General features: G+C 43.8%; 1 protein-coding gene across 5 annotated transcripts in view; it reads right to left on the bottom strand.

Annotated features, from left to right (window-relative positions):
* Window positions 1-1062: 1062 nt before the first annotated feature.
* LOC128511507 (chemokine-like protein TAFA-1) overlaps window positions 1063-24020 on the bottom strand; it is a 178581-nt gene continuing 155623 nt past the window's right edge. The window contains exons 4-6 of one of the 5 annotated variants that reach the window (XM_053484391.1): window positions 16156-16280; window positions 10942-11014; window positions 1063-2061 (exon numbers count right to left, since the gene is read on the bottom strand). In XM_053484391.1, coding sequence (XP_053340366.1) covers window positions 10988-11014; window positions 16156-16280 — 152 coding nt within the window. In that variant the 3' untranslated portion in view covers window positions 1063-2061; window positions 10942-10987. Of the gene's footprint in view, window positions 2062-4209; window positions 4736-10941; window positions 11015-12241; window positions 13135-16155; window positions 16281-24020 lie in introns of those variants that run through there. The other 4 variants (XM_053484392.1, XM_053484395.1, XM_053484393.1 and 1 more) reach the window with 4 other exon arrangements.

Genomic DNA, 24020 nt, shown 5'->3' with positions numbered 1-24020 from the left:
CTGAGTTGTAATTTGGGATGCATCGATTGTGTTGAAGAGTCGGACCATCCGATCCGCACACAACCTGACGCAACCCTCCCAATTTAATCTGGGCTTGGAACCGGCACTGCGTCCAAGTGGCTGGGGTTTGGGCATTGGGTGGGAATCGAACCAGTGCGTTCCGCACGGCGGGGCGAGAAACCTACCACCACCTACTGGATCATTCCAGAAACTGCAGCTGGATGTTGATGCTATTTGCCAGTAGGTTGACTCCAGGAAACAAGCTGAATATCAGACAGGACCAGTGTGTGTGGCCAATCAAACAGTGCATCACTAGTTGCAACTCAATCCTGTTGATTGATAACCTACATTACTTGGAAGCTAATTAGCCTTGTAGCTCCAGGGAAATAAAAAATAAAGGAACAAAACTCACGCAGCGAGCATGACGTGAATACTTGGTGTCTGATTCCTTTGCCCAATTGAAAACAAGTTTTAAGTATAATTTAATTATTGAACACGTTGTTTCTTTAAACACTGGAATTGGAGGCAAGTTTCAGATCATTTTAATGCTTCGGAGAAAGCTGGTGTAAGGAGCGTCTACAAGCTACACCTTCCCTGGCAGACTGTATAGAAATCAGCATGGCTAGTAACATGGTGCAATTTATCCTTTCACCTGAAGGTGGCAGCAGACTGTGTTAACACTATTAGCGGAAATGGAAGAGAGCTTTTATGTAAGAGTTGTTAATAAAGGCTGGTAATAAAGGCCCTTTATGTAAGAGTTGTTAATAATCAAGTCTGGTGTGCCCGGTCAGATCCTGTTTGGTGCTGGTGGAAAAACGGCCGCAGTGAATCATATGTATATACTGTATTATATAATCATATGTTAAATATTACACAATTATAAAGAGAAATGAAGAGAAGTGCAAAATGTAAGAAACTCTTGTTGTTCTCTTTAATTTCCGATCAGGCTCTGACCATAATGTGTGTGTTTGTGTGTGTGTGTGTGTGTTTGCAGCTAACAACACTACTGTAATTCCACATCTGCCATTCATCCATTTCTGCTCTACACGTTCTAGCATGTGACAGACACACACGAGCACTATCAGCTCTATGACTATTCCCAAACTCGGAGACGAAGCTGAGGACAGGGTCCGTCGTTCCATCACCCAAACCTGTACGTTAGCACGTTAGCCGATTAGCTGACCTGTGTCGAAGCAGAATTGCAAATGTCTACATGTAACATACCACTTTTTTATTTTAAAGTCATTAACTCAGTGGACTGACTTTCTTTCTTTTTTTTTTTTTTTTTTTTTTGGTGTACCGTCCTTTTGTTCGTTGTTAAGATGAACGTGGTATCCTGGAGACATCGCGTAAGGAAACACGAGCACATTCACACACTCTCCTGAACCATGTGAACACGTCTGTAGCATATAAGATCATACAACTTCTCTTTTTTTTTATATGTATATGTAGATTTATACACACATATGTACAGAAGACGAATAAAAGCTCTCACAAAAGTACACCGAGCATGCTGACGGAGGAAGAAAATAAAAAATAAAGATAGAGACTGCACTGGGGTTTGACCTGCATGTGTGTGTGTGTGTGTGTGTGTGTGTCTTTATGAGGGTTCTGAAGTCACGCTACACGCTCCTGAAGTCCAGACAAAGCAAGCATGCCACTCCATTGTCTAATAATAATCGGCGGGACAAGAGACCAGTGCGACGTCTCTGATCCATTTGTTCTGGTAAAGTCACTGATCCAATGCGTCCATTTTGCTTGAGAAACGTCTTCATATGTGGATATGCAGTGTGTGTGTGTGTGTGTGTTTCTGTGTGTGTGTGAGAGAGGGAGACACATAAAGAGGAGTTGTCCGGATCAGCTCGTCCTCTTGTCCAAAAAAAAAAAAAATCCCCAAAAACTAAAGATTCTTGGCAGGTCGTCAGTTCGAGCGTACTTTCGTCCTCCATTCACAGCAAATCCGTTTAAACTGCCCTTTGATGGAATGGTTTAGTCCACTGGGACAGAGGGGACGCTCGAGCGCAGCCGTATGGGAGCTGTGGGTTAAGTCCTGGGATGAATCTTCAGAGAGAGAGAAAGAGAGAATGAAATTTAAAAGTACGCTACCATTTTACATCATCGACAATAAATAATACTCTTATTATCCCCAATTACCCATAAAAGAGAGAGACAGAGAGAGGGAGAGGTGGGGAGAAAGAGAGAGAGAGAGGACAAATGAGATTGCGTGAGACATCTATGGAGGGAGAGACACGTAGCAGGAGGATGTAAGACAGATAGACGGAGCAGATAGATGTGTTAATGGTGGTGTGTGAGTGATTTGGTGTAAAATCTTACACTGAGAGGCTTAAAGACGTTTTCACACAATAACGTATCGTGAGATTCGGGGTCGCTCACAAAGCTCCAGCTCACTGATCTCAAAAAACCTTCTCATCTCGATCAAGAGTTTTATTTACAGTCCACAACATTATTATCACATTAGTACCATATCAGTATCATATCAGTACAATATCACATATCACATTAGAACCATATCAGAACCATATCCCTATTATGTCAGTACCGTATCAGGACAATATCAGTACAATATCACTATAACTACAGTACTATATCACTATCATATCATTAACATATTACTGTCACATCAGAACCCAATCACTACCACATCAATACCATATCACTATCACTACAGTACCTTATCACTATCACTACAGTACCTTATCCCTATCACATCAGAACCATATTACTAACATGTCAGAACCATATCGGTACCATATTACTATCACTACAGAACCACATCCTTACCACATCAGTACAATATCACTATCACATCAGAACCATATCATTATCACTACAGTACCATATCACTATCACATCAGAACCATATCAGTACCATACTGTATCACTATCACATCAGAACCATATCACTATCACATCAGAACCATATCAGTACCATATCACTATCACATCAGAACCATATCAGTACCACATCAATATCACATCAATACCATATCAGTACCATATCACTATCAAAACAGAACCATATCCTGATCACGTCAGTACCATATCACTATTACATCAGTACCACATCAGTACCACATCACTATCATAAAACATTACCAAATCAGTACTAAATCAGTACCACATCACCTGAATTATCAGAGGCATGTGCTGTAAGGGTCATGGTTCACTTCGATGTGTGTGTGTGTGTGTGTGTGTGTGTGTGTGTGTGTGTGTGTGGTTGGTGTTCAGTACAGATAGTGTAAGTGGATGATGTGAGTGTATAGACGTCTTTGCTTTCTGAGGTATTGAAAAGTCTGATACACAGAGTGATGCACACATTACTACTCAAACACACCCCACTATATCTTAGGTATGAAGAAGATGCTGAGGCAGTCTATGTGTGTGAGTGAATGTGTATGTGTGTGTGTGTGTGTGTGTGTGTGTGTATGAGTGTGTGTGTGGGGGGGAAAATCTCTGGGTTTTAGCACTGCAGAACTGAGTGAAGCTAATTAAAGTCTGCGGCCTGCGGCTTCGCCCTGAGCGCGCGCGTGCGCACACACACTCTCACACACTCACACAAATGACATTTCCTGCACTGCGAAGGAGTGTAGATGAACAAAAATACAAACTAGAGCATGAGAAAGAGGTAGAGATGGGGATAGAGAGACGAGCAGAGGGAGTGAGAGACAGAGAGCAAAACAGAGAGTGAGGCAGAGATAATACAGACGGAGTAAAACAGAGACAGAGAGAGACAGAGACGAGACGGAGACGAGACGGACTGGTGGAGATGCTGAATATAAATAAAGTATAAGTAAACACTGATAAGAGAAAATAAGAAATCAAGTAAAGTGTTATAAAGATTTTTATGAAAAAAAATGCGTGAGGAAGAGAGTTAAAGGGCAGAGGGACAGACAGACAGACAGACAGACAGACAGACGGACAGACAGACGGAGAGGGAAATCACAACGCTCGGCCATTACAGTTTATTATATTATCAGTTTTATAAATTCTAGTGTGTTTGACTGTGAGTTTAAATCAAACACTAATAGCAAACAAAAACAAAAAAAAGGCATACACACACACACACACACACTCTCTCTCTCTCTCTCTCTCTCTCTCACACACACACACACACACACACACACACACAATAAATGTGTAGAAACGATTTTATTGAGAAGGCAGGCAGTGAAAAGAAAAGTGGACAAAGTCTTTGTTTTATTTGTTTGTTTATTTATTTATTTGTTTGTTTGTTTGTTGTGAGACTGACAGGGACGTGATCAGGTATAAGGTGTGTGGGTCAGGTCTGCTCCCAGCTCTTCGCTTTTGCTCGATAGAACATTCAGGTGTGTTACGGTTACTGTGTGAAGATGAAGATGCTTGTGAAACTCGGCTAGACGAATTGAGATGTTTAAGCGTTTGAGAGCAGCTCGTCTCTTCAGACTCACTTTTCAAGAACAAAAAACAAACAACAAAAATCAGTTTCTCTTTATTTATTTCATGTCTTTGCCAATTTTGCAGCAAAACTGAGCTTGTTTGTAAAAAGCAGGAAAAAAAATGTAATTGTATTTTTTTAATTGATTTGTTGGCCTATTGAACCAGAGCAGCAGGAAAAAGCAGAGGCGAGTGACTGGACCATCACCAGCCTTTCTCTCTCTCTCTCTCTCTCTCTCTCTCTGTCTCATTGTGGCCCTTCTCAAACAAAAGGCCTTCCTTGTCAAGGAGGGCTCCCTCTCTGAAAGACACAAAGAAAAAGAAGAGAGAAAAAACAAGAGCGTCAGGCACTCACTCGCTTCGGCTGCATCTGTACGCACATGCCAATTAAAAAATAATAATCTGGGCAGAATATGAGCATGCAGGCATCTAACGACGTGGGATTTCATCATTTTAGAGCAAAATGAAGTCTGAGATGAGCTGCTGGAGTGTGTGTGTGTGTGTGTGTGTGTGTGCACGCGTTTACGCATGTCTGTGTGTGTGTGTGTGTGTAAGAGAGAGAGGGAGAGAGAGAGTTTAGCAACAGTGACAGCACTAAGACAAAAAAGAAAACCAGTGCCTGGATTAAATGCTAAATTAATACCCCGGTAGCCGGATTAAATACAAAATTAAAACCCAGTGCATGGATTAAATACCAAATTAATACCCAGTGCCTGGATTAAATACCAAATTAATACCCAGTGCCTGGATTAAATACAAAAGTAAAACCCAGTATCCAGATTAAATACCAAATTAAGACCCAGTGCTTGAAATAAAGACCAGATTAAAACCCAGTGTCTGGACTTAATTCCAGAATAAAACCCAGGGTCTGGATGAAATGCAAGATAATGACCCAGTGCCTGAATTGAATACCAAATTAGGACCCAGTGCTTGGAATAAAGACCAGATTAAAATCCATCTGTACGCACATCTATCTGGATTAAATACTAGTTTAAAACCTAGTGTCTGGATTTAATGCCAAAATAAAACCCAGTGCCTGGATTAAATAGTAAATTAATACCCACTACTCAGATTAAATACAAAATTAAAACCCAGTACCTGAATTAAATACAAAATTAAAAACCAGTGCCTGGATTAAATAAAAAAATTAATACCCAGTGCCTGGATTAAATACCAAATTAATATCCAGTGCCTGGATTAAATACTAAATTAATACCCAGTGCCTGGATTAAATACCAAATTAATACCCAGTACCTGGACTAAATACCAAATTAATACCCAGTGCCTGGATTAAACACAAAAGTAAAACCCAGTATTCAGATTAAATACCAAATAAAGACCCAGTGCTTGAAATAAGGACCAGATTAAAACCCAGTGTCTGGACTTTATTTCAGAATAAAACCCAGGGTCTGGATGAAATGCAAGATTATGACCCAGTGTCTGAATTGAATATCAAATTAGGACCCAGTGCTTGGGATAAAGACCATCTTAAAATCCATTTGTATGCACATCTATCTGGATTAAATACTGGTTTAAAACCTAGTGTCTGTGTGCCCAGTACCAGGATTAAATGCCAGATTTAAACCCAAAGAAGAAAAAAAACCCTGAAACTCAGTTTCTGGGTAAAATGCAAGATTACGACCAAGTGTCTGGAATAAATACCAGATAAACCCCAGTGCTTGGATTAAATACCAAATTACAACCCAGTGCCTCAAATTCAAATTCAAATTCAAATTTTATTTGTCACATACACAGTCATACACAGTACGAAATGTAGTGAAATGCTTACACGACCGCCAGTGACCTTAAAAAGAGAATTAAAACTTATAAGTAATAAATATCAATAGACGAAATATGATAAAAAATTTAAATAAAAATTTAACTAGAAAAAATAGAACATGAAAATAGAAATATATTGTATGCATAGAACTATAATTTTGTGCAAGTATGCATAGAAAAAGTGACTCTGTGCAATGGTTATTAAAGTGACTTTGTGTAATGGTCCAGAATGTAAACGTGAACATGTAGTGTAGATGTGATGTGCGTGGAGTTGTCCATATTGTCCACTGATGTATAAAGATTGATTAATTGATTTTGAGAATTGTGAAAATATTGTGTTAGTTTTGCCTAGTGGTGTGGTTGAGAGACCTTATCGCCTGCGGGAAGAAGCTCCTCCTCAGTCTCTCTGTGTTGGCCCTCAGGGAGCGGAATCGCTTCCCAGACCGCAACAGAGTAAACAGTCCATTGTTGGGATGGCTGAGGTCCTTCACGACCTTCCTGGCCTTGGTCCAGCACCGCTTGGTGTAGATTGAGTGCAGGTCAGGGAGCTCGATGCGGATGATGCGCTCAGCTGATCGCACCACCCTCTGTAGAGCTCGTCTGTCCTGCATGGTGCTGTTCCCGAACCAGGTCGTGATGTTTCCCGTCAGGATGCTCTCTATGGTGCAGGAGTAGAAATTCCTGAGCACCTTGGAGGGCAGTCTAAAGTCTCTCAAGCGTCTGAGGTGGTACAGACGCTGCCGGGCCTTTTTTACCACGGTGTTGATGTGACAGGACCATGTCAGGTCCTGCGTGATGTGAACACCGAGGTATCTGAAGCTGTCCACTCTCTCCACTGGGCTCCTGTTGATGACGGGGGTCTGGTAGTTCCTCTCCTGCTTTGTACTGAAGTCCACTATCAGCTCCTTTGTCTTGCTGACGTTCAGGAGGAGATTGTTTCTCTGGCACCAGTTCTCCAGATTTCCAACCTCCTCCAGGTAGGCCGTCTCATCGTTGTTGGTGATCAGGCCCACCACGACAGTGTCGTCAGCAAACTTGATGACGGTGGTGGAGTTGGTAGTGGCTACGCAGTCAGAGGTGTACAGAGAGTACAGCAGGGGGCTCAGAACACAACCCTGGGGGGCTCCAGTACTGAGAGTGATGGAGGCTGAGACATGGCCGCCCATCCTTACTGCCTGTGGTCTGCCAGTCAGAAAATTGGAGATCCACTGACACATGGATGAGCTGAGTCCCAGGTGCTCCAGCTTGGTGGTGAGTGTAGAGGGAATTATGGTATTAAATGCAGAGCTGTAGTCGATGAAGAGCATTTTCACATAATTCCCCCTCCGAGTGTCCAGGTGAGTGAGTGATGTGTGGAGGAGATGTGAGATTGCATCGTCCGTGGAACGGTTTGGACGGTATGCAAACTGTAGTGGGTCCAGTGTGTCTGGTAGTGAAGAAATGATGAAGTCTCTGACCAGGCGTTCAAAGCACTTCATCACTACTGAGGTGAGGGCTACAGGGCGATAATCATTGAGGGAAGCAGGATGAGGTTTCTTTGGGACTGGAACAATAATGGACTCTTTGAAGCATGTGGGGATCACCGACTGAGATAAAGAGATGTTGAATATCTCAGTGAACACAGGTGCTAGCTGGTCTGCGCAGGCTCTGAGGATCCGGCCTGAGATGCCGTCTGGTCCTGCTGCTTTCCTGGTGTTCACTCTCTTGAAGGCTCTCCTCACGTCGTGCTCGGTGATGATGAACGCGCTTCCGGTGCTGGCAGTGACTTCCTGTCTGCAGCCATTAGCGCCGCTAGCATGAGCATCGCTAGCGTCTTTAGCTGCAGCCTCAAAGCGAGCATAGAAAGTGTTCAGCTCATCTGCCAGAGTCACGTCCGCGTTCGTCATACCGGATGTTGGTGCTTTATAATCCGTTATTGTCCTTAATCCCTGCCACAGGCTCCTAGAGTCACTCTGTTGGAGTTGTGACTCTAGTTTCCTCCCGTAGCGCTGCTTCGCCTCTTTCACCGCCTTCCGGACGCTGTATGACGCAGCCTTGTATGGTTCCATGTCCCCCGACGCGAGTCCCGTGTTGTAGGCAGCGGTGCGAGATCTCAGAGCGTCGCGGATGGTTTTATCCACCCACGGCTTCTGGTTGGGAAACGTTTTAATAGTCTTTTTCTCCACGGTATCATCCGCTAGTTTCCCGATGAATCCCACAACCGCTTCCGTAAACACGCTGACGTCACCATCGGAGCTGTTTCTGAACATGTCCCAGTCTGCGTCATCGAGTGCGTCCTGTAACGCGGCCACCGATTGGTCCGTCCAGCGCGCGACCTCCCTCTGAACCGGAACTTCCTGTTTCAGCCTTTGTTTGTATTTTGGCATGAGGAAGATGGCGGCGTGGTCGGATTTACCAAACGGAGGGCGAGATTGTGCCTTGTAACCGTCCTTGACTGTGGTGTAGCAATGATCCAGTGTCCTTTCGCCCCTGGTGGGGCAGGTGATGTGCTGATAAAAGTTTGGCGCTGCACGTTTGAGGTTGGCACTGTTAAAGTCCCCCGCCACAATAAGCGCAGCGTCCCGGTGTTGTGTTTGTTGCTGTGTGAGTGCCTCATGCAGCTCGCATAAGGCAGTGTCCGTGTCCGCTTGTGGTGGAATATAAACGGCGCTGATTATGACCGATGTAAACTCCCGAGGTAGATAAAAAGGACGACACATGATGGACAGTAGTTCCAGATTTGGTGTGCAGGAGCGTGTGAGAGGAACAACACTCGCACTGTTGCACCAGCTGCTGTTCACCATTAAACACACGCCGCCTCCCCTTGACTTCCCTGAGTCCCGCGTCCTGTCCATGCGGTGAACCGAGAAGAACTCGGCCGGCTGGATGGCGTGGTCCGGCACCGCTGGGTTCAGCCATGTCTCGGTGAAGCAGAGGAGGTTGCAGTCCCGAATGTCTCTCTGGAACTTTATCCTGGCCCTGAGGTCATCGAGCTTGTTTTCCAGTGACTGGACGTTGGCGAGCAGGATGCTAGGCAGAGGTGTGCGGTGTGCACGGGCTCTCAGCCTGTTCCTGACGCCGGCTCGTTTCCCTCGGGGCCGCCGCTTCGCGTCGCGTCCTTTGTTGTCCCTCAGGATCTCACTCGGCCAGCTCGGATCCGGAGTTAAAAATGTCGAATTGTGAGTACATTGTATACCAATAGAAACAAGAGTGTCTCTATCATAACTAATGTACTCCATGGTGGTAATTTGACTGGTTTTAAAACGGTAAGAACTAACTTAAAGAACAAAAACAAAGAAAATCTGGTCGGAGCAGTCGTGACGGCAGCCGACCTCACCGGCGCCATCTTGGAAGATCCTGGATAAAATACCAAATTACAACCCAGTGCCTGGATTAAATACCAAATTACAACCCAGTGCCTGGATTAAATACCAAAATAAAACCCAGTGCCTGGATTAAATACAACATGAAAACCCAGTCCCTGGATTAAACACAAAATTACAACCCAGTGCCTGGATTAAATACGAAATAAAAACCCAGTGCCTGGATTAAATACAACATGAAAACTCAGTGCCTGGATTAAATAAAAAATGAAAACTCAGTGCCTGGATTAAATACGAACTGAAAACCCAGTGCCTGGATTAAATACAACATAAAAACTCAGTGCCTGGATTAAATACAAAATGAAAACTCAGTGCCTGGATTAAATGGCAGATTAAAACCCAGTGCCTGGATTAAATGGCAGATTAAAACCCAGTGCCTGGTTTAAATGGCAGATTAAAACCCAGGGTCTGGATTAAATGGCAGATTAAAACCCAGTGCCTGGTTTAAATGGCAGATTAAAACCCAGGGTCTGGATTAAATGGCAGATTAAAACCCAGTGCCTGGATTAAATGGCAGATTAAAACCCAGTGCCTGGATTAAATGGCAGATTAAAACCCAGGGTCTGAATGAAATGCAAGATGCAAGACTTTCTTAAGTCACTTTTCATGCATATTTGCACAGCCATTGCCACTTTAAAATTTTTATATATACCTTTTTTTATTCCTATATTTGTACAGTTTATTTTACTAGTTATTTTTTTTTTCATATTTCTTTTTATTTCTTATATATAGCTTTTATTTTCTTTTTAAGGTCACTGGCGGTCGTACAAGCATTTCACTGCATATCGTACTGTGTATGACTGTGTATGTGACAAATAAAATTTGAATTTGAATTTGAAGATTAAGACCCAGTGCTTGGGTTAAATACCATATTAAATGCCAGGAATAAATGAGGGAATAAAACTGGTATTAAAGTAAAAGTCACTTAAAAGACAAATTAAAGGAATTTTTCGAAATAAAACGTAACATAAAGTAACATAAAGTTGATATTAAAATAAAATCTAATATGCATATGACTCATATTAAGATGAAGAGAAAACTCTGGATTAAACATACAATTGAAAGATAAAAGATAAAAAAAATGTGAAGAGCCTAATTTGACCTATTTTGCTGTGGGTGTGTATGTGTGTGTGTGTATGTGTGTGTAATGGTGTGTGTAATGGTGAGAAAAATATAGTTCACAATAGTCCTATTTGTGGTTTGCCTCCTTCATTACTAAGACACACACACACACACACACACACCCACACACACACGGAGAGTAATTATGATCTGCAGAGTGTGTATTGGGGTTAATGAGAGGTGACGCTCAGTAAGCACTTGGCCTCACATGGCTGAGGTTATAAACACAGAGACGGACACTGACCTGGTGCTGAAGGTTCTGCGCCGGTTCTCCTGCAGCTGCTCTCGAGCTAAAAAGGGGAATACGGCTGTGTGTTCTGTAAGAGGAGGCACGAGAGAAAAAACAGCCACAGTTTACCAAACACACACACACTGACACACACACACATACAGTACACACCTACACAAACTTGTGTGTGTTATGCTAATGATTTGCACTGTTAAAGCGCCCGTGAAATGACCCGGGGCTCTGGATTGGTACAGTATGTGGTCATGAACACACTCTGGTCTTATACACACAAACACACACACACACACACACACACACACACACACACACACACTGTTTATACACACCCTGTTCTTTCATATACCCTGGTCTTACACACACCCTCTTCATACAGTACACACACAGGCTTTACACCTGCTCATACACAACCTGTTTATACACACACCCTGGTCTTAAACACACTTAAAAAAAAAAACACATCCTGGTCTTACACATACCCTGGGACACCCACCCTGGTCTTCCACACACCTTTGCTTTACCCACACCCCGGCCTTAGACACACCTTGGTCTTAAACCACCTTGGTGTTACCCACACACACTGGCCTTACATGCACTGTAGTCTTACACACACACTGGTCTTAAACACACCCTTGTCTTACATGCACCCTGGTCCTAAAGACACCTTAGTCTTACAGACATCGTGGTCTTAAACACCCACCTTTGCTTTACCCACACCCCTGCCTTAGACACTCCCTGGTGTTACACACTCCTTGGTCTTAAACCACCCTGGTCTTACATGTACCTTTGTCTTACACACACCCTGGTCTTTAACATACTTTTTTTTTTTTTACACACACTCTTGTCTTAAACAAACCCTCGTCTTACACACACCCTGGTCTTAAACACACACTCTGGTCTTACACACACCCTGGTCTTAAACACACACCCTGGTCTTACACACACAACAGTCTTACACACACCCTGGTCTTAAACACACACCCTGGTCTTAGACAAACTTTTTTTTTTTTACACACACACCCTGGTCTACTGTAACATGTACCTTTGTCTTGCACACTTCCTGGTTTTACAAAAATCTTGGCTTTACACACACACACACAGGTCTGACACACAGATTGATCTAACACTTACTCGGGTCTTACACACAGTGACCTTACACACACCGTGGCTTTACACACACCGTGGCCTTACACACACCCTGGTCTTACGCACACTATGGCCTTCCAAACATCTTGGTCTTAAACACACCCTGGTCTGACACACACATTGATCTAACACTTACTCAGGTCTTACACACCCTGGTCTTACACACACCCTGGTCTCTTCCACTCCTTGGTCTTATACACAGTCCTGGTCTCATACACACACACACACCCTGGTCTTAGACACTTACCTCGTCTCACAGGGGTTTAGATGTAGACTAAAGCTCATCCTTTCCATGTAATTAGATGTCCTTTTTTATATTTGTATTTAACTTTTGTTGTGACAAAATGTACCACTAGTGATGAATATCATGTAATATCACCTGCTGTCCTAATGAGGAGCACGTCTCATCACCTACAGCTCCACTGTACCTCTGTCCTACACACCCTGACCCCGTCAGTGTCGATCAGGGCTTAAGTTCGCTTTGTCTAAATGCTTTCATGTGTATATTAGAGCCGCATGTTTTCACAAAGCTCTGAAGCGCCACGTTTGATTTCACGGCCACTTTAACACACACTTCAGTGGAGAGATGGTGTAGTAATGATGTCATCAGTCCTGTTTCTCTACACATGCACTGCTATTACATGGTACATATTCGATCTGCATTATTCATACGACGGCTTAAAATGTTATAAAGGCTCATGCTGTTACAGCAACACTGTAATAACATGAATGCACTGATATCATAATTAATGGCACCCCACAGATGCACATGCCGCTTCTTCAAATTTGTCCAAAATGAGACGTTTTTTGTTAAAGGACAGACTTTATGCCAGGAGCAGAAACACAGCTGGTAATTCCGCCTCCTCTGGAGGAGTGTGTAGGGGTAGTGAGGGTAATTATTGATTTATAGGGTATTAATAATGTTATAATACTGTGCATGTAATGCAGGATGTAGGGATGTTTTCTGTTCTACAGTAAATAATCAGGAGAAATCTTACCTGTGGAAGGTGGAGAATGATCCGGACTCGTCACGGCTCAGTTTAGCTGGGTTTAAAAACGTTTAATCAGCCGACAGGAAACACTGACAACATGTGCAGGGGAGCAAAAAACCCCCGCCAACCTGTCTGTCTCTGTGTCTCTGTCTGCCTGTATGAGTCTCTGTGTCTATGTGTGTGTCCCTGTGTGCCTGCCTGTGTCTCTGTGTGTCTGCCTGCCTGTGTCTCTGCCTGTCTTTGTCTCTGTGCGTCTGCCTTTTTGTGTCTCTGTCTGTCCGTGTCTCTGCCTGTCTCTGCCTGCCTGTGTCTCTGTTTGTCTGTGTCTCTGTCTGTCTCTGCCTGTGTGTCTGCCTGTCTGTGTCCCTGTGTGTCTGCCTGTCTCTGCCTGCCTGTGTCTCTGTGTGTGTGCCTGTCCGTGTCTCTGCCTGCCTGTTTCTCTGTGTCTGCCTGCGTCTCTGTGTGTCTGCCTGTCCGTGTGTCTGCCTGCCTGTGTCTCTGTGTGTCTCCCTGTCTGTGTCTCTGTCTGTCTCTGCCTGCCTGTGTGTCTGCCTGTCTGTGTCTCTGTGTGTCTGCCTGTCTCTGCCTGCCTGTTTCTCTGTGTGTCTGCCTGCCTGTGTCTCTGTGTGTCTGCCTGTCCGTGTCTCTGCCTGCCTGTGTCTCTGTGTGTCTTCCTGTCTGTGTCTCTGTCTGACTCTGCCTGCCTGTGTCTCTGCCTGTCTCTGCCTGCCTATGTCTCGGTGTGTGTGCCTGTCCGTGTCTCTGCCTGTCTTTGCCTGCCTGTTTCTCTGTGTGTCTGCCTGCCTGTGTCTCTGTGTGTCTGCCTGTCCGTGTCTCTTCCTGCCTGTGTCTCTGTGTGTCTTTCTGTCTGTGTCTCTGTCTGTCTCTGCCTGCCTGTGTGTCTGCCTGTCTGTGTCTCTGTGTGTCTGCCTGTCCGTGTCTCTGCCTGCCTGTGTCTCTGTGTGTCTGCCTGTCCGTGTCTCTGTGTGTCTGCCTGCTTGTGTCTCTGTGTGTCTGCCCGTCCGTGTCTCTGCCTGCCTGTGTCTCTGTGTGTCTGCCTGCCTGTGTCTCTGTGTGTCTGCCTGTCTGTGTCTCTGTGTGTCTGCCTGTCCGTGTCTCTGCCTGCCTGTGTCTCTGTGTGTCTTCCTGTCTGTGTCTCTGTGTGTCTTCCTGTCTGTGTCTCTGTCTGTCTCTGCCTCCCTGTGTGTCTGCCTGTCTGTGTCTCTGCCTGCCTGTGTCTCTGTGTGTCTGCCTGCCTGTGTCTCTGTGTGTCTTCCTGTCTGTGTCTCTGTCTGTCTCTGCCTGTCTGTGTCTCTGTCTGCCTGTGTCTCTGTGTGTCTGCCTGTCCGTGCCTCTGCCTGCCTGTGTCTCTGTGTGTCTGCCTGTCCGTGTCTCTGTGTGTCTGCCTGCTTGTGTTTCTGTGTGTATGCCTGTCCGTGTCTCTGCCTGTCTCTGCCTGCCTGTGTCTGTGTGTGTGTGCCTGTCCGTGTCTCTGCCTGCCTGTGTCTCTGTGTGTTTGCCTGTCCGTGTCTCTGTGTGTCTGCCTGCGTGTGTCTCTGTGTGTCTGCCCGTCCGTGTCTCTGCCTGCCTGTGTCTCTGTGTGTCTGCCTGCCTGTGTCTCTGTGTGTCTGCCTGCCTGTGTCTCTGTGTGTCTGCCTGCCTGTGTCTCTGTCTGCCTGTGTCTCTGTCTGCCTGTATGAGTCTCTTTGTGTCTGTATGTTTCTCTGTGTGTCTTTCTGCCTGTCTCTGACTGTCTGTCTGGGTCTTTGTGTGTCTGTCTGTCTCTATCTGTGTGTCAGTCTGCTTGTGTCTCTGTGTGTCTGTCTGGACCTTTGTGTGTCTGTGTCTCTGACTGTCTGTGTGTGTCTGTCAGCCTGTGTCTATCTGACTATGTTTCTATATGTTTGCCTGTCTCTGTCTGTCTACCTTTGTCTTTGTGTGTCTGCCTGCCTGCCTGTGTCTGTCTCCCTGTGTCTCTGTGTCCTTGCCTTACTGCTTGTGTCTTAGTGTCTCTGTCTGTTTGCCTGTGTCTCAGTGTGTCTGTCTACCCACATATCACTGTCTGTCTGCCTATGTCTCTATTTGTCTGTCTGTATCTCTGTGCGTCTGCTTGCCTGTGTCTTTTCGTTCCTGCCTATGTCTGTCTGTCTGACTGTGTCTCTGTATCTATCTGTCTGCTTCTCTCTGCATGTCTTTTTTCCTGGCTGTATCTCTCATGTCTGACTTTTTCCCTGTGTCTTTATCTCTGTGTTTTGCTGCTTGTATCTGGGTGTCTTTGTCTGCCTGTCTGTTGTGTTTGCATGCCTGCATCTTTGTCTGTCTGTCTGTCTGTCTGTGTTCTGTTTTTTTATGCTTTCGTCTCATTCTGCCAGGTTTGCCTCTGTCGCTCTTAGCCTGCTCTCAGCCTGTCTGTCTCTGTCTCCCTACATCATTGTCTGTCTGTCTGTCTGTTTCTCTTTGCCTGCTGATCTGCCATCATATTTTTTTGTCCCTGTCTGCCACATCGTCTGTCTTTCACTCTGTTGCTGCATGTCTCTCTCTCTTATCTTCCCTAAACAAAGTGTAATCTTTCGTCTCTCCCTCACCTATTGCGTCTGTGTCTAACAGGAGTCTACGCTCCAGAACGCGCGGCAGTGTAGGAGCAGCAGTGTTATTCGGTTTACGACGAGATGTTTTAACGATAAAGTCAGTTTATTAAGCAGACGCCATTTCAGACACATTTTTCTCTCTCTTTCTTTCTTTTTTTTTTTAAGAATGAAGAGTAAACCTGCAGGATTTCGAGCTCCCGCGGCTTTAACTGTCCCACATAAATATCCAACAACGAAAAAAGGGAAAGCTTTTTTTGGTAAAATGCTTTATCGGCACATTAGAGCAGCACACACTCATTCGCACACACACACACACACACACACACACACACTCATGCAAGCAAAATAAACTGTGGGAAAAATTCAGTGTAACATAATAAATAATTAAAAATATATAAAACTACCAAAGTATTTGCGATAGTAAATGCGTGTGAATATACAGTACGTGTGTGTGTGTGTGTGTGTGTCAGTCTGGGAGTTCTCACCCTGGTGGTTTTGATCTTGTTCCCAGAAGAACACATCCAGCCCGAGTTATCCGGCAGCGTCTTGCATTCCTCTCCTTCCAGACACGGTTCCATCTCACACCACCATTTTCCGATCACAATGGAGGCTACACAGGACATACACACACGCGCGCACGCACACACACACACACACACAAACACACATAAGTTAAGATATTTTCTATAGAGAGCTATGATAAGAGCTGTGAACCTGTACCTAAAAGTGGAATTCCCACATCCGAGCAGGAACTTGAACCGTCCTCGGTTTGTAAACCCGTATCAGAAGTGCAGAAATGTTCCTGTTAAACCACAAAAAGCCTCAAAGCAACTCCCTCAGTTTCACTCCTGCTCCAAATGTGCCATTTCTGTGTCTATGTAAATGAGCTACTGCTGAGCCACGCCCCTCTGTAGCCCTGAGAAACATCGCGGGGGAGGGGCATCTTCTTCCATGAGGTCACATTAGCGTGAAAATCTAATAGATTGTTTTTAACCCTGTCCAATAAATTTTTTTTTTCTTGTTCACACTGAAGATTCGTATGAATTTTACACAATAAAAAAACAACAACCCTTGATTGTTTTTAATTGAATGTTAAATTCCCCCGTCGCTACGATACGCTGTAAGGACAACATTAACTTGTTACACACATTGTGTGCTGCAGACGTTTCCTGAAAGGCAGATAAACCGTGAGGGACAGACGATTCTCGCGCGCACTCTAAACGCTCAGGCTTCTGCCACGTCTCCGGCTCTCTGAAAGCTTCGTGCTCCTCAGAACTCCCGTTTCTAATGTTCCCACTTCACACGCATTACACGCTCACACGGAGAACAAAACCTCCTCTGAATGCAGCATGAAGATTTCTGTAACATGCTCCCGCCGCTCACTAAACACACAAACACACACAGAACGTTCCATTCTCAGGTGAAAAAAAATCACAGCTTATCGTGGTGTCTTCACCTTCACACAGGACGTGACTTCATTATTATAGACACTGTAATAATTAGACACTCAGGGCTCCATCACATAGTGAGCACGACCTTGAGTGTGATATTGCTTTCATACAGAAGTTCCACAAACACCAATTATTATCAACAGATTATGATAAAAAAAAAAATCATAGTTTTGCTCAGTCATGTCAAAATGAAATAAAATTAATTTTAACATATTAAACCTGGGTTGTGCTGAAAAAAAAAGGTAATGACACACACTATATTGCGCAATCGCTACACCTTGATATAATCATTAAAACATAGTGATGCAAAAAAAAACAACAACCCTAAAACTGCTCTGAGCTTTAAGTGTTAACCAGTTATTTTGCTGGCGACTAACAGGGTTAAAAGTAGTTTTAAATTCTTACTATGGTATAGTTACACGTCACAGTGCTGTTACTGTCTATTAATAGGTCTCATGGAGTAATGCCTCTCATCCAATCAGATCACTCGAGTGGAATTAACTGTTACCTTCCATAATTCCTTTGATTCTCATAATTGTTAAAAGCGCTATACAAATAAAATTGAATCGAATTGAACTGTTTACATTTGAACATATTTTCACATAATGCTTCTGTAAGCGATCGTGGATATCATGTGATTTTTTACATGGTAAAATACTAAATTACCACAAACTATCTGAAAGCAGTTGATCTAATCAAATTCTAACTTAATTAAAACTATAAAAACTTTTTTTTTTAAATAAAATTAAAACAATGGCTTTCAACAAATCCAGAGAAAGTATTTAAAGAGACACACATTGTTGTTCAGTGAGTTGTTCTTATATTTTTATAGTTACGTTGAAGGTTTTATTTTTATTTCTTTGATGTGTTTTTTTTCTTCCACAAAACAAACTATTTAGAATTTCAGAAAAAAATATATACAGCAAATGGTGTGAACTTTTGATACATGAACGCAAAGTTATTTTAAGAAAGAAGAGTTTTAAAGACTTTAGAGACTTACGTTAAGAGGCTTTTTTTTTTTTTTTTACATTAAGTGAAATTTTTTCATATTTCAAAAAGAAAAAAGCATCTAAGTGTTAGTTCTCTGTTGTTGTATCCTGTTGTAACGGCTCTAATCGCTGCCCTGCGTCTGTGTAGAGGCACAAAGACAAACTTAAAACTCAAACCCAACAGTAATTGCTTTATTACTCTGTTGAGAGTGTAAAGCAATGATAATGCAAGCTTCAGAAAGCCTGATAGTGTTTTTTTATTCTGTCTGTTAAAAATGAATAAACTTGTGAACACACACACACACTCACACTCACACACACATCGTTTATGCACGCCAGGCTCCTTTACAACTAATCCTACAGTGAGGCACTTCAGAACAGAAGCTGAACGCTTAAATAAATACCTGCACTTTGATTCCGTTTCCTCCCACCTCGCTTATACACAAGCACTTCTCTTCCCAGCTTCAGAGACGGAACCCAGACGAGCACATTGCGATTCCGAGAGAGCGTGACTGGGGTTTGAAGGTTAAATGTCTAGAGCGAGTCGGCTTCCTTCACGCTTCTCCTCTGATCTCTGCCCTCAGCTTTTACAAGGTAAGTCGAGACTGAGGAACGCCACAGAGCTTTACATCCGCACTCACTACATAATGATAAAAACATGTGGCTGTCTGGGAAAAGCCGTCACAAACGTCGCAATTTAGACATTATTATGTTGTATATACACTGCCTGATAACCTGGTCATTTAGTACATGTTAGTGAGGGCTCATTTATGAAAAAATGATTTCATGGGTGGATTTTTTTTCCCGATTTTTCCCTAATTTAGTCATGTCCAAATCCTCCCCGTCACTAGGGGGCTCCCACATTAAGGCTACCCAGTCAGGTACCACTCCATCAGGATAGAAGACTATCACGTGTTTCCTCCGAACGCCAGCCAACCGCATCTTTTCGAACTGCTTGCTCACGCACTGTTAGGTGTGGCGTAACACACTCGGAGGACAGCGCTTTCCGCTCCTTTTGCTTACATGAGTTCACAGACGCCCCTGATTGGCTGTAGAGCCGTGATTAATGTGGGAGCACCAAGCACCTCTCATCCCTCCCCTCTGAGAGAGCTCGGCCAATCAGCTCTCTCTAGACCTCCGGCTGCGAGAGGTTACAGCATCACCCGGGAACTGAACTCGCGATCTCCGGATGATAGGCGAACTTTTTGAATTAGTGGTTTAACGGTACTCGAGTAGAACGAGTAGTCTCAGAGAGTGATTCATTCATTTTCCACTGGGCGCATGTGCAAAGCATCAAAAAAACAGAAATAAGTAGTTACCTCTCGAGTCTTCTGGTCTGAATTGTTTGTTCTTTTGTCACGTGACTCCCATAGATGCTATGCAGTGCAATAGATTCAAACGAACGAACGACTCGGGTCAAAAGACTGATGAGAAAAAACGCCAAATTCTGTTCCGAATTCCAGTGTAATGCCCTACATAGCGTCTATGAGAGTCAGGTGACAGAAGAACAAACGATTCAGACCAGAAGATATGATGGCGAGCTACTTATTCTGTTTATCATAATTAATACTTAGCCTCATTGTAATATTTTCACTACTGGAACCATAGCCAAGGTTTGTGTATGTAGACGTGTTAGGGGTCTGTTTATTGAAACTGTAACATCTAATTTTATTTCTTATCAAAAGAACGAAATAAACTAAATGACTCAAAAAAAAAGAGCTTCACGCGCTTCCCCTCTTACCGTGCCACGCCCATCACTCTGGAATAGGATCAACCTGGACTCGTCATAACCTTTTAATTAGTCTCACAAACAAGCGGTTTTCTTATGGAACAGAGATGCTCTTACTTGGAAGTTTCAATATTAAACATACTGTAGCTGTGATGACTTTTTATGATCCTTCACCTTTAACCAACAGTTTACATTAGTAGTCAATCATCTGTATGTTTTTCTAAATTCTTTTTATAAATCTTCAGATTTCTCATTTAGTTACATGGTATAATAATTAATACTTTTTAGATGGAATAAATAGAAACATGCTTTTATACAAAATACAAAAAAATAATAATAATGTTTTGATTTTCTTGTCGTTGTGCTGCTCTGGTAAATGAAAGCTCGCCTCACAATTTGACTCTGGCATGTGGGTCACTTTTCATGCCGCCTCTTTTGGCTGAAGTGATCTTAACATAATGTACTTTCATTACGAGTTTTCCAGGCCAAGAAGAATAGCTTCTCATCTGTCTCTCTATCACTTTGTTTCTCCATCTTTCTGAGAAGCCCCATAACTCCTCAAACCCAGCTCAATTCCCTCCCTGATCGCGCTGCAGGCTTTCACAACGCTGACTTCATAGCGTACAGGTTTAGAGATAATCACTGCGGCAGAGATGAGCAGCACTCGACCGTTATTCATCCTCGTGTCCCTTCTTCTCCAACATGAGCTCAGAGGAAAGGTGAAGAGGAGGATGGAGGTGAGATGGAGGATTAATGTGGAGGTCAGGAGAGATGAAGTGATGATGCTGAGATGTAAGAAGAGAGGGAGAGATAATGCTAAGTTGAAAGGAGGGATGGAGGGATGATGATGATGCTGAGAATTCAGGAGAGGTGAAGGGATGATGTAGAGGATTACAGCAAGTTGTAGGGTTGATACTGAGAAGTAATGAGAGATGGGATGGTGCTAGGAAGAAAGAGAGGTGAAGGGATAATGCTGATGGATCAGGATAGATGGATAGATGATGCTGAGAAGGGAGGAGAGGTGTGAGGATGATGCTGAAGAGAGAGAGTGACGCAGCTGAGGAGACAAGAGAAATGAAGGGATGATGCTGATAAGTCAGAAAAGATGAAGGGATGATGTGGATGAGGGAGGGGAGCGAACAGGATAATTTAAAGGATTGATGAGAGATGAGGGAGGGGTGGAGGGAAGCCACCATGGAGGGGAAGAGATGAAGGGATGTAGAGGATTAAGGAGAGGTAGAGGGGTTATATAGTCCAGAATGAGAGATATAGGGATAAGTCAGGAGAGATGTTGTAGTGGATTGAGGAGAGATGGAGAGATGATGCTGACAAGGGGGATGGATGAAGGGATGATGTAGTGAATTGAGGAGAGATAAAGAAATTATGCTAAGGATTAGAGATGGAGGGATGAGGAGAGATAGAGATATGATAATGGAAGGATGATGTGGATGATTGAGGAAAGATAGAGATGTGAAAAGTTAAGTAGGAGATATTATAAGGAGCAGAGGTGGAGAGATGATGGTGAGGAGAGATCGAGGTATGGTCTAGATGACCGAGGAGAAGTGGAGGGATTATATAGTTTAGAATTAGAGATAAGTCAGGATAGACGATGAGATTGAGGAGTAGTGGAGAGATGATGCTGAAAAGGAATAATGGAGGAATGACATAGAGGACTGAGGAGTGGTGGAGAGATGATGCTGATTTGGGGAAGCGATGGAGGTGATGTAGATAAATGGGGAGAGATAAAGAGAGAATGCTAAGGATGAGAGATGAAGGAATAAGGAGAGATAGAGATATGATAAGGTAAGGAGAAGAGGTGGAGAGATGATGCTGAGGAGAGATGGAGAGATGGAGGTATGATCTAGAGGATTGAGGAGAAGTGGAGGGATTATATAGACCAGAATGAGAGATAGAGGGATGAGTCAGGGGAGATGACGAGATTGAGGAAAGATTAGGCTGAGAAGAAGAGATTGGTGGAGAGATGATGCTGAGAAGGAGAAATGGAGGGAAGATACTCTATAGAAGACTGAGGAGTGGTGGAGAGAGTGATGAAGGGATTAAGTAAAGGATTGAGGAGAGGTATAGAGATGATGCTGAGTTGGGAATGATGGCGGGATGATGTAGAGGATTGAGGAAAGGTACTGTATAGAGGTGATGCTGAGGATGAGAGATGGAGGGATAAAAAGAGATATAGATATAAGGTAAGGAGAGGTGGAGAGATAATACTGAGGAGGGAGGAGAGATGGATGGATGATGGAGAGGATTGAGAGGTGGAGAGATGATGCTGAGGGAGAAGAAGCAGTTAGTTTCACACATACAGGTCTCGGAGAATGAACCGTTACTATGGAAAGGATGACGCATTAGATCAAGCGCATTAATGTGAACCTGTGATTGGCAGCCGCACTACTGTCAGCGCCGCTGTTACAGAAAATCCCGACCAATCAGATTCAAGAATTCGACATTCTGTTCTACTGTATTCCTGTAAAGTACACTACAAGATTAGAAAATTATCACTAGAATGTTAATGTTTTCGACAAGGTCCTGGTCTCAGTCGGTCTACAATCATGTACATATTTGTTTACAGATTAAATAAACCTGTTATATCCTTTTATTCACCAACCAATAGAGAGAAAACCTAAAACAATGACTCTAAATGAAATCAGCTCCTTTAAAGCGTGCTGCTTTATTCAATATTTACTATTTTGCAGCTCTGAGAGAAGAGACCTTGTTCAAACTGGTTTTTCATCACCGGCTCGAGCGGAACAGACGCTCAAGTGCTTTAACGTTGGAATCGTCAATCTGAAATTGAAAAAGACATAAAAAAAAGAGAAGAAGGAAACAATCCGGTAGGAACGGGAGCGAGCTGGAACGACAGTGAAGAAGAAGAACTCGGATTAAAAGTGTGCCACGCTGCCCGGGGTGTGAAATATGAGGTGTTGTTTGCGCGGAAGACGAACGACGCCTACGGTCTCGCGCTGATGTTGATGAGCCTCGTGCTGCGTGAGATGAAACTGCCTGCAGTAAACAAACACTCGCGGGCATGTGATCAGGGGGGTTTCGGGTGACGTGCCAGGCCTCAGCGAGAGCTCGGGTTATAAAAATAAGGTTATTACGTTTGTCTGTGAGGATGAAGGTGAGAAAGAGGAAGAGGTGTCTGTGCAAGATCAGCGTCCGGGACTTGTTCGTTTGTGTTTTGCATCTTCTCATCATCATCTTGAGTATGGGAAGTCAAACACCAGCAGCTCATTCTTTGTTCACACCATGTTAATGACCAACATCTGCTACTTTAAATTAGTGCACTCGTCTATGAATTATGCATTACTGCCCTAATGGTTTTAGCACTTTTTTTTCATCATTGTGTTTGAGAAATAAAATCCTTTTATTCAGACGAAACAAGACAAGGTCCCGTAGCGGACTCTGGTGCTAAGGAGCCGGAGGTGATTGTGACAGCGCATCCACTTGGACCAGTAACTGTTTCCGTTGTCCGAGGCAGAAGTCTTTGACCTATCTTGGCAGATGGACTTTCCTTTCTCTCTCTCTCTCTCTCTCTCTCTCTGATGGCCAGTCAGAAGATGGGTCCTGAGGTCAGTACTTCTGCTCCAAAAGCATTATCTGTCTGGCTCTCGTCCACATCCTGTCCGAGTGACCTTCCAAGCCTGGAGACGAGCCACATCGCATTGTTTCTGTCTGTGTCCCTTCAACACTTTCCTGGCCAGCAGACCCCCTCCTTCTGGGTCACCTGCTATCATAAAGGCATAACATCAGCAACTCTGCATCCTCCTCTTTTTCTGTAGTGTCACTCTCTCCCCCAGAGAGAGAGAGAGAGAGAGAGAAAGAGAAAATGGATTATTGGAGCAGGTCAGGACTCGCGGGGGTTTCAGAGCTGCATGGTCTAGTCAGCAGTCTTTGTGGCGATGCGGCATCAGACTGGTTGCAGTGGAGGAAATTTTTTTTTATGAATGAGCAAGGCAAGAAGGTACCCCGAAATCACTGTTGATCATCGTTCAGGTGCGATTCTTCAAAGGAACGTTAAAGTCAGAAGTGACCCAGTTCAGTACTTTCACCAGTCCAATTGGTTAAAGGTTTCCTTAGCACTGATGAATTTTTTCTCCCTCATTTGGTCCAAATTCCCACCCGTCATTTCTCCTAAATCAAGATTACAACTACCGGTCAGAGAGGAA

The sequence above is a fragment of the Clarias gariepinus genome, chromosome 23, assembly GCF_024256425.1.
Source record: "Clarias gariepinus isolate MV-2021 ecotype Netherlands chromosome 23, CGAR_prim_01v2, whole genome shotgun sequence".
Taxonomy (NCBI): Eukaryota; Metazoa; Chordata; class Actinopteri; order Siluriformes; family Clariidae; genus Clarias; species Clarias gariepinus.
The sequence above is the reverse complement of the archived record's forward strand: the minus strand, read 5'-3'. Positions and strand labels throughout refer to the sequence as shown.